This window comes from Triturus cristatus, chromosome 1_2 (assembly GCF_964204655.1).
Source record: "Triturus cristatus chromosome 1_2, aTriCri1.1, whole genome shotgun sequence".
Classification (NCBI taxonomy): Eukaryota; Metazoa; Chordata; class Amphibia; order Caudata; family Salamandridae; genus Triturus; species Triturus cristatus.
The window spans coordinates 186,870,826-186,885,753 of NC_140580.1; the positions used below are offsets into that span (position 1 = coordinate 186,870,826).

At 41.5% G+C, this 14,928-nt stretch overlaps 1 protein-coding gene across 2 annotated transcripts in view; it reads left to right on the forward strand.

Moving 5' to 3' along the window:
- Positions 1–14,928, forward strand: part of LOC146867033 (VPS10 domain-containing receptor SorCS1-like) — a 3,068,338-nt gene that overhangs the window by 2,368,399 nt on the left and 685,011 nt on the right. For both annotated transcript variants that reach the window (XM_085603449.1, XM_085603451.1), the window contains exons 11-12: positions 10,270–10,372; positions 13,567–13,643. In XM_085603449.1, the coding sequence (XP_085459575.1) occupies positions 10,270–10,372; positions 13,567–13,643 (180 nt within the window). The remainder of the gene's footprint in view (positions 1–10,269; positions 10,373–13,566; positions 13,644–14,928) is intronic.

The window sequence follows — 14,928 nt, forward strand, 5'->3', positions numbered from 1 at the left end:
GATTTAGATGCATCATCAGTATTTGTGGATAAACATCATATGGGCCCTGGTTACATCTCTGAAATATTGTATGGTGCAGGGCATGTTCATTGATCTTGGCGAGGAGGAAAGCAGAAGGTGTATGTTAGCAGGATATAACCAAGAAGTAGGGCATGGAATGTACTGCAGGTATTGTTGATGACAGTGGACAGCAGCCAAGTAGTGGCAGTCTACCGGCTGCTCCTCACAGTAGGAGGGCCAGTCTCCCACTTCCACAAAAGGCAACTGTTGCAGTCTCTCCTTTTTGAAAATGTAAAAGTAAATGGACGTTGCCTCTTTACACTGTCCTAGTATACAAGCAGCTAAAGTAACATACACAATTCTGAATTAAACTGCAATATATTATTAAGTCGGTAAGTCATATATGGCATGTCAGCACAACTGATCTACCATATTGCCTATTGGCCAGTAGGAATATCAGTCGTTAGCATGCATGCATTTATTACGCATGTCTTTATCACAAGGGTTTTACAACGTGTTGTATTGCATTGTGGTTCTTTATCACCTAACCTAAAGTATACAAATATTAGAAAAGTTAAAGATATAGTTATTTTTTAAATTAATGATTTACATACCACTTACGCACTTCTTTATTTCTTATTTGTAGGAAACCAAATTTAAACTACACAAACATTAGTCATTCTAAAGTTACAGTTATCTGTTGAATTTAGCATTTAGAACCACTTTCCCATTACTATAAGTCATACTTATAGCTCACATTTATACTTATGCAGCACCTTCAAATTAATATAACTCACTCACGTCCGTTCACCGTCCTGTCAACCCAGTAGCCACACTACATTAACTATAACTTGTCCCTCCTGCATGGACTAGCTGTAATCTTGCGTATTCTATAATCTAGTGGAACTGAAATTATTGGATTATTAGCAACACCTATAGCATCTGAAATTACCTGACTTGTTAGAACACAGTGCATTGTACAGTGGCGAGTTGTAGCTAATGCAGTGTGGGGAGTGAGGTGACAAGATTGTGTATAGAGGTGCGCGAGTTATAGGTAAGTATTAGGTTTGGTATTTTTCCTATACCTATAACCTCTTTAGCAAAGTGGTACTAGATAGGGAAAAATATATATGTTTCTATATATTTTTAATAAAAATACGAAGTACATCCATACCAAATAAAAGCGAAAAAATTAGGACTACACTGTAAGTCCCTATTTTTTATAAATAGTGCGCTGAAGTGTATTTTCTATATGTTCTATATTTAAATATGTACAAAAAATGTACGCAGTAGCTCATTAATTAGAGGAAACGACAGCGCTACTTAAAAAAAAACAGTACCTCAACTAAGCCTATAAAAATATATTGAAAATTATTAACAAAAAGGTTCACTTATTGCCTCTCAAATAAAATAATAGGTAGTGAACAGCAATAAAACCTAATACTTACCTATCTATAGGACCGCAACACAGAACAAAGTGAGACCTAAATCGCAGAACAATGCAAAATTGTCTTAAAAACTACATGGCTGCCTTATATCTTTAGTAAACAGAGGCATTAACCAACCACATATTCACTTTTTAGTCTCATGCACTATGGTATACTGTGACATTGCCATGGTATACCAGGGCACGATATATCACTAAATTTTATCCAATTTATAATTTTAACATACCTTACACTATTTATTTTACTACCAAAAAGTTACATTTACACATTATAATATATATTTTGGCCACATAACATTGTCATACTTCAACACACCTTACAGGTGCACCTTATTGAATTTGAAGACTCCAATGTATGCCACTCGAATCTATCACAGTTCGCCTTATGCCACTCGACTCTAAGCTAATTACTATATGCCACTCAACTTTACGACACTCCCGTACATGCGACTGCACTCTATGCTAATGCACTGAACGTCAATCCACTGTACTCCACTCTATTATACTGTTCACCACTCTATTCTATTGCACTCCAGTGTGTGCAACTTTACTCTATGCATATATACAGTATGGTTCGCAACTGTACACTCTTCCAGTGTGCGCAACTCCACTGTACACCACTGTACTTTATCTATTGCACGCTGCCCCACTTTATGGCACACTACAGCAGTTTACACTATTTCACTGTATGCCACTACACTGTATGCCTCTCCACTGTATTGAACAGCAGGCTATGCCACTACACTCTGCTGCAATTCTTTGAATGCTATTAGACTTCACAACAATTAATTCTACACCAGTCCACTAAATGCCACTCCACGGTAGGCTACTGCAGTAAACTCTTCTACAGTTAACCATATACTACTGTACAACACTATACTCTACGCTACCCCACTACATGCCACTCGACTGTATGTCACTAGACTTAACACCACTAAATTAAACTTAGTCCAGTCAGCAACACTGCAGTATACTAATTCCTCTATATGCCACTCCATTGTATGATACCCCACTGTACGCTGCTGCACTATATGCAATTTGACTACTCGACTGTGCACCTTTCGACTGTATGCCACTCCACTTTACACTACCCAGTCTACACTATTTTACATTATGCTACTCTAGTGTATCACACTCCACTCGACACAACTGCACTGTACGCTATTCCACTATATGATATTCAGATTTATGCCATTACCCTCTACAACACTGCAATATATGCCATTCCACTGTATGCCACTACACTTTATGGCAATCTATTCCATTATATTCCACTGCACGTAACTCCAGTCTACACTATTCCACTGTATGCCACTACACGCTTCACCCTCCGTTGTACTGAACTGCAGTATACACCAGTGCGCTCTACCACAATCCACTGTAAGGTACTACACTTTACCACATTACATTGTGCCCCACTACACTAAACACCACTTCACTGTATGTTACTACACTCTATGCTTCTACAGTTAACCCTATTACACTGTACAACACTGTACTATACCCTATTCCACTATATAGCACTCTACTCTACATCTCAAGACTTACCGCCACAACACTAAACATTATTTGAGTTAGCACTACTCCTGTGTAAACTATTCCCTTGTGTACAACTCCACTCTACTCTACGTCCAATCTCCACCACTCTAGTTTACACAATTTTACATCACACCAGTACACTGTACCACACTTCACTGTACGGAAATCCACTGTACACCGCTCAATTCAACACCATGCCACTGTATATCACTCCACTCCACACCCCTCCAGTATACAGTATTCCAGTTTACCCCACTCCACTTGCCCACACTTCACTGTACACCACTGCACTGTATGCTATTTTACTATGCAATATACAAAAATAGGCCCCTACACTGTACAAGACTGCAGTCTATGCCACTCCAGTGTAAGCCAATTCACCCTATATTATTGAAAGGATGTAACTTTATGGTACCACTCTGTAATGCATGCTATTCCACTGTATCTCACTCCAGTGTACTGTAGTCCAGTTTATGCCATTGTGCTATACACTCTTCTTGTGTACAGCACCTGCAGTGTAAGCAACTCCACTGTCTCCGACTTACTTTTACTTCAGTCCACTGTATGTAACTCCACTCAACGAGACTCTGCTGTATGCAATTCCAGTTTATGCCACTACAGTCTACCTCATTCCACTGTCCTCTACAGCACTATATTGTACCATAGTGCACTATTCAACACTATCCTCAACTGTATTCTACCAAACCCCACCTAATAACACTCCAGTCAGCAGTAAACTGTACCAATATTAAAATAAACATTATTACATTATTAACATTCCCTTAAAAAACTACTGTTAAAGCGAAGTTATATTTGGGAAAACTTTCTATATGTTTGGTATACAAATCCAACTTAGGGCCTTATTACGATGTCGCATGTCGGTGGTTCTGACCACACATGGCGGTTGCAAACATCCTTTTCACAATGGAAGCTTGTGCGGTTGGTAGAAAAGGACCGCAGCAAAAGCTTCTTTTGAAAAAGTGATGTTTTGAAACATCCCTGCACCGTGTGGCAAGCACCACATGGTGCAGGGATATTTAGGGGCGCACCATAGGTGCCCCCAGGCCCAAATACTGAGGGACAGGGGGGAGAGGACCCTGCTAGGGGCCCCCAATGTTGCTTTCTGGCAGCCTTTCCATGTTTGAAAGGCTGACATGGAATGGCTGTCAGTAACCGACATCATAATCCTGACGGGGGAGCCGCTGTCATTAGGGATTATGCAGACTTTCTGACGGATCAACGGGCACCACTTTCACATTGCTATAAGTCATACTTATTGCTCGCATTTATATTTATGCTACACCTTCAAAGTAATATAACTCGCTCACCTCCACACACAGTCTTGTCACCTCACTCACCATTCTACATTAACTATATCTCGCTACTGTGCCTATCCTTTCCCTACCCTATTGCACCCTGCTTAAAGAAGGCTGTTCTACTAATTGATGGAAGTTCTCCGTATTCATGCCTATTCTGTTTAAGTGCAGTTCTTTGTGTCCCCATTTCAATCTTGGCTTCTTGCCTGTGATCATACTCGGGCTGAAAATCAATCCCTTTATTTCTTTAATTTGAATGAAAGGGACACATCTTTCTCCATGTACACTAGACACTATTTAGAATCTAGGAATTCATAAGAACTCCCTTAAAAAGCATTAATGTTATTATTACAATCATTATTTTCTTATACATTGGTTCCATGAAGCAAATGGGGATATTTTAGATATTACTAAATAATCTAGGGACCTCAATAACCCTATAAAAAGCAAGCAGTAGTGCAAAAGTGCATATTTACTTGAATGACCATCTTTCACGCTCCCAAGAAATACATGTAACACTTCAGATTCTAAGTCAACAATACTGTACTGCTGAAATTGGTTTCAAGTTTAAGAACTGAGGAGAGAATTCACCATTTGCACACACCCCTGCTACAAAGTATTAGCATGCACAACTGAGACAGATTTTTTAATTATGGAACAGAAGGATCATGTTGATTCTATTTGCAGCTCTGTTAAAAGAACATATTTATATCAGAGAATCAGTATTAAAAAGCTGAAATCCACACCACTGGCTTCAAGTGGCACAGAACATTAGAACATTGGGAAGATCCATTGACGACCATAGAGTTGCAGAGTGCCAATAATGGTTGGTATAGACCTTTTGTATCAACATTCCAATATTTAAAATTCGGTTTCTTTTTGTTTACTTTAGAACAAGCTACCATCATTGAGTGGAATGTTCTAATAGTATTATACATCTTCTGCCTCAGGTTATACTAGTGATTAAAGGATTTCTACTGAGTTAGAGGACCTCTTATATGGCTTGTGTCTTTTAACCCGGGTGCACAGCCTTTAACAACAGGTATAGTTAGATCTCAGCACTGGATTATAATATTTAAAATGGATATCTTTACCTAAGTGGTTTTGAACAAAGAGAGATTCAAGGGTTTTAGCACAAAATGGGAGGACTAGAACCATGGAGCTCACATACACCGATTTGACAACTCTTCCGTTAAGGCATAAGAGACCTTCATAAAATCACGCTTCATCTGCGATCATATGTACAAACAGGTTTTACGGCACATTTGACATTAAGTCCGAAAGCAGTAGAATCTATTATATCATGCAGAGTACAGGGGGTAGTCCTGGGGAGGATATAAAGAGGTAACAACAAGGGGTAGACAGTCTCCAAAGTGTCAGTTCATTCACTGCACATCCAGAGCGTCCCTCTCTCCTGCCACAAGGTCTTGGTTCTGTGCTGGGGTTGTCTCTGCTTCTTCTTTGAGTTCCATCAGAAAGGGGGGGGGGAGGGGGGGGGTTGTATGTGTCCCTCGGGGTAAAACAAACAATAATCAGATTTGCTTGTCATCAACAGGAGACATGTGCACCGTCACCTTCACCCAGGGCACAGGTAGTGCAATTACCGTGAAAGTGGGGTTGGAATGACAGCGTGTAGCGTAGAGTTATTTTTGCCCCAACCGCCACCTGCCAAATGTGATGAAATTATAGAATGGTACTTGCTGTAAGCCACGGCCCCTCCAGGGTCGTGGCAGAGGGAGTTTCACCACCCTCTTCCTCTCCGGGTGGGTTTACTGACTGGCGTTGACTCTAGGTGGAATCCCTTGTTACTTTGCTGCTTCCTCTTGGTCAGCATCTTCCCACTGATCTTTGGCCACTCCTCCAGTTTCCTCGTGGGCAGGCGTCTCTCCTCCCGTTATGTTGTCCATCAGCTGCTTTGCCTTGCTCATAGCTCCAGCACTCGGTTCTCCTCTACCTCCGCCGTGTCTGTCTCTCTGCGTCCTCCTCCACTGGTTGACGCCTCTTGACGTGACTTGTCATGCCCCATGCTGTGTCTGCACCGCTACCCTCGCTCTGCTTGTGCCTCACTCCAGGCGCCGAATTGGAAATTCTGCCCGGGGATGGTATGAGATTACAGGTAGTCTGAGGGGAACCATTAGCAAAGATAGTGGACCACTTTTATAAGAAGTGGTAACAGTCCTGCACCACAGCCTTCAAAAGTGGGTCCGTTAAACAGCAGAAACCGGATATGGTGGCCAGAACTATTCAACAGCAGTATCAGTCCCCTCAAATGCAAGGTGACTGCTCAGGATGCTATATAGCAGAGCTGCAGTAGACATGGCTCCACCGGCCAGCCGACATGGCTTCCGTGGTGCATACACAGGGCTTTAGGTATCAATGGTGCATCAGGTACAATGGCATCAGGGCCCATTGCATTAAGTGGGCAATTTCACCAAGGATTGTGGCTGTTTTCTGCTACAAAAACTAGGGATTGGGGCCCGTCCCCTTGCTTGCCTTTGGGCCCAAGCACCCTTGATTGTGATACTGTACATACAGTAGCAAATGTTAACTAATGGGGCAACTATTGGTAAGGCTGCTAAGGTACAGTAGCCAGTGGGACAGCTCAACAACAGCTTGCACTGGAGAAGCTGATGTAGCCTCATTATTCCTCCTTTCAATCAATCAATCAATCAATCAGGGAGTTTAAAGCTCGCTACTCACCCGTGAGGGTCTCAAGGCGCTGGGGGGTGCAGCACCGATTCAGCCGAAAAGCCAGGTCTTGAGGCACTTCCTGAAAGGGTGCAGAGTAGGGGAGTGACTGATGTTGACTGGGAGCTTGTTCCAGGCTTTGGTTGCGATGTAGGAGAAGGCTTTTCCACCCTCTCTGGTTCTTCGGATGCACAGGGTTTCTGCTATGGCGAGGTTGGCAGGTGGCGGTTCCTCTTGAGTGTGTGGAAGGAGACTCTTCTGTTGAGGTATTTGGGTCCGGTGATGTGGCAGGGTTTGTAGGTGTGGGTGAGTAGGTTGAAGGTTACTCTCTTCTCGACGAGAAGCCAGTGGAGGTCTTGCATGTGTTGGGTGATGTGCTCATGTTGTGGAATGCAGAGGATGAGTCTGGCCACGGTGTTCTGGATGGTCTGAAGTTTGCCTAGAAGGGATTTGTTGATTGCAGCATAGAGGGCATTTCCATAGTCTAGTCTGCTTGTTGTGAGTGTGTAGATGACGGTCTTTCTGGCTTCGGGGGAGATCCACTTAAAGGTCTTGCGGAGAATGCGGAGGGTGTTGAAGCAAGTGGAGGCAACAGCGTTGATCTGTCGGGTCATGGTGAGGGAGGAGTTGAGTATGATGGCGAGGTTCTGGTGTGGTCCATGGGGTTGCCAAGGGCAGTGGGCCACCAGGAGCTGTCCCAAGCTGAGGGTTGGGTCCAAGGACGAGAACTTCTGTCTTCTCCGAGTTAGGTTTCAGACAGCTGCTGCTCATCCAAGCTGCAATGTCTTTCATTCCTTCTTGGAAGCTGAGTCTGGTGGTTTTGGGGTCCTTCGTGAGGGAGAGGATGAGCTGGGTGTCGTCGGCAAAGGATACTAAGCTGAGTCCATGCTGTCTGACGATGGTGGTGAGGGGGCCATGTAGATGTTGAAGAGCGTGGGACTGAGCGATGATCCTTGGGGTACTCCGCAGTTGATCTCTGTGGGTTTGGAGAGGAAAGGGGGAGTCTGATCCTTTGGGTTCTGCCAGGGAGGAAGGAGCAGAGCCAGTTGAGGGCGGTTCTCTGTATGCCGGCGCTCTGGATTCTGGCTGCGAGAGTGCAATGGGAGACGGTGTTGAAGGCTGCGGAGAGGTCCAGTAGGATAAGAGCTGCAATGTGGCCTTGGTCGAGGAGCATGCGGGTGTCGTCTGTGGAGGCGAGGAGGGCAGTCTCGGTGCTGTGGTTAATGTGGAATCCAGACTGGGAGGAGTCGAGGATGGCGTTCTCTTCAATGAAGTTTGTCAGTTGGGCGTTGACGATCTTCTTGGTGACTTTGGCTGCAAAGGGAAGCTGAGAGATGGGTCAGTACTTCTTCCTGGAAGTCGCCGGTGAACCAGGTGACCTTCCTGGGGCGCTGTCTGTCGGGGTTACGTAGGGGTGCGAGTTCGTCTGCGCAGTTGGTGATCCATCTGTGGAGTTCTTTGGCTGCAAGGTTTGCGTCGGTCGAGGTGGAAGGGGCATCTCTGTTGAGGGTGGAATTGAGCTGCTCCTCAGTGGCCTTGTTCCAGTTTCTTCACGGCGGGCGGTGTGCAGGTTTGGGGCGATGGGCTTGTTGATGTGGAAGTGGTGGTCTGTCCAGGGGGTTGTGTGTAGGGGTGGGCGTAATTTGCGTAGTTGCCATACGCAAATTATCGCGAAATTGCACTAAATCTCTGCGAGCACACGGAACTTTCGCTAAGACGCGGAGATTGCTTTTCCCCCCCATTCGCGATGTGTTTTTGCGTGCTCGCAAGGAAATATATCTCTAACTTGCCCATGCGGTCGCTAATGGGCGTGGCCATCTTGCTCGTGATGCTTATTTCCTGTTCCGGGTCGAATGACATGTTCGCGATCGCAAACTCTCGCGGGATAGTGCGACCGGCTACCAACAATCCAACATCTCGTGGCGCACGCGAACGGATAGGAAAACTTGTCGGCGAACGCAGGGATCCGGTTAGTCGCTACCGCACACGCGAGAATGCATTTTGAAAGCGTGAAGAAGAAAATACTTACGCTTTCGCAGTGGATCGTGGAAGTTTCGACATCTCCGCGGAACGCGGAAATGCCCAAACTTCGCAACTTCCGCAAGCGGAACGGAAATTTTCGCCCAGGCCTAGTTGTGTGGCTGAAGTGGATGTTGCTGCCTTCTGCGAAGATGTGGTTGAGGGTGTGTCCTACCTTGTGGGTGGGTTTGGTGACGAGATGTTTCAGTCCGAGATTGGCTAGGTTGTCCAAGAGGGTGGCGGAGTTGGGGTCGCTGAGGTTGTTGTGATTGTTGAGGTGGAAGTTGAGGTCTCCGATTAGCATGAAGTCCATGGAGGCAATGGCGTAGGGCGCAATGAGGTCAGCGATGGTAGTGGTGAACGCGGTTCGAGGTCCGGGAGGTCTGTAGGCAAAGGTGCCTTGTAGGCTTGTTCTGGAGCGGATCTGGATCTGGAATTGGAGTTGTTCGGTGGTGGGCGGGCTGTCGCTCGTGCTGGAGGTGGAGAGTAGGAGGGAGCTCTTGTGTACGATGGCGAGTCCTCCTCCTGGGCGGTTGTGGCGGTCCTTCCTCTGGATCTTGTTGTATCCGTCAGGGATGGCGGTGGCGATGTTGGGAGTGGAGGTGGTGCTACCTATCTCAACATTTAATTTTTCAGAGTTTTATGAAATGAGAAACACTATGCTAACCTGTTTATTCCCCAACCGGTATCCCATATGATGCACTCAGGTTACTGCAGCAAATGACAAGATACATCAAGAAGTTGAATTCTAGATTTGAAGACCGCCCTCTTCTTGACGGGAATAGGTGCAACTTATCTTTGGGTTAAAAATAGCAGCTGTAAAAAGAACTTTCCTTCTTCTTTTTTGTTGTAAAGGAGGAGCCTCTGATGTCAGGAGTATGACCCACCTTTCACTTACCAGCTACATGCACCTTTTGCACTTTTTTTAATTGGTATGCAATGCTCCTCAACGGATTAATTTATTCGTTATTCAAATACATCTGAAGTCAACTCTACACAGAAAACCTTCAGACGGCTACAGTGCACAACAGACAGAGAAAGATAACAATTTTAGGTTTTTTGGCCCTTCTATGTCAGTTCTATTAATAGTTTAGGTGCTGTGTGTATTTTTCTTCATTTTGCTAGTATTAACAGATTCCTAATACATTGTGACTTTTTTGTTTAAAGCGGCACAGCTATACTGTTTTATTCTTGTAATAGTCATACTTTGTGACTAAGTCGATAATTATTCTTTTAATTGCTGTTTATTTTATCTTGCAGCCATATTGCTCTTTACACCTCCATCTAAAAGTCTCAGAGAACCCATACACCTCGGGAAACATTGCCAGCCGGGATACAGCACCTGGCATCATTGTGGCATCAGGTATGGCTTTCTATTAAAAGGCTATGGATTTTATCATTAACGAGACATTGCTAAGTATGGCATTCACACCTCACATTAGAAAAGAAAATACTTGGAAATTCTCCAACAAGAAGTCTATATGTGAGTTTTTCTCAGTAAAATAAGAAGAAACATGTCGCATATTTTTTTTGAGGAGCTATGGGCCTGATTACGATCTTGGCAGATGGCATACCCCGTCAAAAGTTTGACGGATATCCAGTCCCCCATATTACCAGTTCCATAGGACCCAAAGAGATTATAATTTGGAGGGCGGGCTATCCATTGCATTTGTGACGGAGTAACCCTGTCTGCCAAGATCGCAATCGGGCCCTATGTGTCTGATTTTATTTTTCCGCTGCAGAACACACTTTTTTCAGATCTCTTCTCCTGTATTTAACAAAAGTAAGTGTCACAAAGTCTGCAGCTTTTCCCCCTATAACTTGTAATATTTGTAAGTGAAGTCTCTAATTTAGCTCATCTTTGTATGACACTTCTTTTATATCTCCAAAGATGTGGCATGGAACTGTCAAACATGAAGTCTGTGCACCAAGTAAAGGCAAGTGAACAGATTGCCGGTCAAAGAAGGAAGAACGCAATACCTTACCATTTAGTAACATGCAATGTGTGAACCTCTATCGCTTGCTCTATAGTGTGTGGTTGCATAGCCCCTGTAAAAGTAGCTTTATTTCATCATCTGTTATTTATCCCTTCCACTGGGTTGATGAGGCTCCATGGATAAAGTGTGTCTTTGGCTCCTCTTGCCTTTAGAATGCTCCTCACTGTTACTGGCAACCCCCATGCCGTGTTCCTGAACTTACTGTCAGGCCATGTATCAAGTATCATAGGATTGAAGTTGATATAGCAATTTTACAAGTCCAGAATAAAAATGAAAAAAAGTGTAACCCATAGTATTGTATTTGACCACCATGGCTACATGCAAGATAGGTAACACATGTTAAGGCGGATAAAATAAGGCCAAATGTGGTCAACTGGAGAGATGTGGTTTTCTCTGGCTGGAAGGATGGCTATAAATGAAAAAGGTGAGTGCAGAGCTACTGTTCACAGTTATAAGCTGAACTTCCGTTACCTACTGCCCACACCTTACATCCCTTTAAGTTGAATTCAGATGGAGTTACCATTTTTGAGAGCACCACTTCATGAAGTATGCATCAATTTGGCTTGGCAGGAAGTGTCATTGAAGAACTTTTGAGGTGTTCTTTTTACCCTCTTCCGGAATTTTAAAGAAAGAAATCCATTGAGAGGATGCAGTATTATGGACCTTGTTCATACTGAGTGCGTCTTTCTTTATTACCTTCTGAAAATACACTTAGAAATTTACATTTTAAGAAATGTCGACTTTTCGATTTAGGGACAACACCTAATCAGGAAGATCTGTTTTTAAGCATGAATAAAATAAAGCTTTACCTTAGTCAAAGCAAAGATTGAATGCAATGACAACTGAAACTTTGAGCCTACACAGAATAAAGTTATGTAGTTTATGACACTGGATTAGAAAGTTGATCTTAATACTCAGCATATGGGTTTTAGTTGCATTTATTCTTTTAAGATTGAAAGACGTTTTATTGAAAGAACCAAGAACACTGAAAGCATTAACACGCTTGCATGGTTAAGGAGAGCTAAATATGCTAAATCTATAATATTCCCAAAATATAAACTATAACGTTAGCATAAATGTATTACAGTAAAACAATTACATTTGCATAAATGTTTTACAGTATAGCTTGTATTAAGAGAGTTAAAACCGCTGTTAGAAGAACATATATATCTATAAAAGAGATGGAAAAAACAAGAAACAAAGACCTTGAGAAAGTAAAAATCTACAAAGGTGGCACAATTCGCCTGCCTCATGAGCATATCAGCATACAGTCTCACGTTTATGAATAGGATCTACTTTACAAACTTGATTTGCTGAATTTAACAATTGAAACAAATGCTGTTCCAACAGGCATCACAGGCAAAGGAGTCATTCTTCCGGGTTGCTGCTATCTATCTAATGGCAATTGCAATAAATAGGTCGACAATTCCCCCTTGGGCTTGTAAGGAATGCCATTCATCAATAAGATTATCATGAATAATGGAAACGTTAAAAGGAATACTCTTATTTAAAATACAATCCATATTTTCCCACACTAACATTCACCATGAATTGACTTTATTACAGTCAAAACCAAAAAAGAAAAAAATCTGCCAACTTCCAGATTACATGACTACTTAGATTTAGAAGCATTTATTTTCTTTAAGGAACATGGAGTTATAAAGCTTCTGTTAAGGAAGAAATAGAACGTCTTTATAATACGTGTTAATTTCTTCACAGTAACATACCATACTTTGATAATCCAATGAACCGAAAGATACAATTACCAATTTAAATAATATTTAGATTTGAAGATAGTATTTTCAGTGGAGGAAATATTGTAATACATTTGTGATGCTTTATTGGAAGCCAAATTGTGATTCATCTCTGAAATTGTATCGAGTAGAGTAGGCTGAAGGAAAAAAAACTCTTTACCTTATCCACATTTTCATTTGTGATAGAACAGAATTAGGTTAGTATTAAGTAGTTCGTAATTTGGTGAAGGAGAAAACACTATCATCATGAAAGAGCTGGCAGACTCAGTGATCATACTTATCCTTCCATGTTTTCCATTAAATAGATGTATTCCTAATTTTGATATATTCATTATAGGAGGAGGAAAATAACCTCTCTCAGATAAACCATCCCAAGTCAAAGGGGCAAGAATCTTGCTGGTGTTTTTAAGAATTGATTGAGAGAATGTAGGAGGTTGCTAGGATAATAACAAAATGTCTACAGATTAGAAATATTAAACCTCGCCCCATGAGTGCAAATATAGGTAAGTTCTCGTATTTCAAATGTAGAAGTCATAAACCAGCACTTTTGAGAGAAGGGTAACTCATACAATAAAAATTTAAAGAAATGAATCCCATAATTTTCATTATGCATGTTCAATTTAGAAAACACAATGCCAAGTTTCCTTGGGTACTATAAAGATTTGTGCAGTAAAACATCAATTGTTTAAAAAAAAAAAAGATTTGGGCATATTTATGGGTTTCAATGATAAAATATAGAAATTAATAGGGACAAACCTAATCTTGACTGTTTTCTTTTTTAACTTATATATTTTCTGCTTTTCCAGGTAACATAGGCTCAGAACTTACCGAAAGTGACATCAGCATGTTTATTTCATCTGATGCTGGAAACAGTTGGAGGCAGGTAATAAAATATGATTAATGAGCTGAAAATACATGGTTCCACTTATACAGTGTGCTTCATTTACTTATGGTATTGTGTTTAAAGCCCTTAAAAATCTTTAAAAATGTGGTGGTCCGACAAGCAATTTATTGTGGGTTTCCCCTTGAATTCTAAATAGTTTTATGATGTGCTCTCTGCACAAGCTGCATTAAACTCTGAGTGCTATGTTAACAATGCCTATGCTATATGAAACCTGATACTGAGCTCCCTGCACTCACGAAGAGGCTTAATCGGTGTTGTGCACTGTTAATACTTAATACTTGATTTACACCGTTTATTACTTCAACTGAAAAATTTACTTGATGGCCCTATCCAGAACAATGTATATCTTTACCCTGTCAAACTTGCATGAGTTCTAAAAGAGGACATAACTCTGGCCTGAAATTACTAGATATAGTGGGTATGAGGTTTCAAATGGTCACACAGATGCTGATTGACAATATTGAAACCCTCTAATCTGCCTGCATATTGTGTTCTAACTTTCTATAGTGGAATACTTTGTGACATTATCTAGGTATTTTCTTGTAAGTAGTCATGTCCTGTTCTCCTACTGATATCTTGGTAGGTCTTACTTCTGTCTGAAAATCCTATCATAATATTCTAAAAGAAGTTTTGAATAATCATAAGAATTACTAAGACATAAGTGTTAGGGTGAAAATTACGTTTCTGGCTATATTTGCATGCTTTCTTTTTTAGTCGTTTCTATTAGTCAAGAAAATGTTTTATTTGACTTTCTACTGTTCTGTTTAACTTCATGAGTAAGCCTGCATGAAGTAAGAGAAGTTGAAAACTCAAAGTTAATATTAAATATTAATAACAGAGGCTATAATCCTCTGTTATACAGAGTGTAGTGTCACCAGAAATTGTGCATATGATCTGTTATGTGGGTTGAGGAAAATAAAATCTTTTTTCCCCAACTAGAAAAGTATAATGTATTTAAAATGAATATTTCACTTTTATTTAGATCTATAACTATATATTCTTATTGAAAATGTGGGCATCTCTGATGATGCTTTAACATTCCTTGCCTGTAGAATACTGACCCTCCCCCTGCAAAAATCAACAGTGGGTTATAAAAAACAACTACCCAATTAGTTTATTTCATAGCAGGAGGAAGTAAAGCCTGTTATTTTAAACAACTCATCAAATTGCTACAAAACTCTAACAGAAATAGCCAGTAAATTTAGATGGAATCAAAGACAAAAGCAATAGACTTTGTTTTATTGTTAGCAATTACGCATATTTG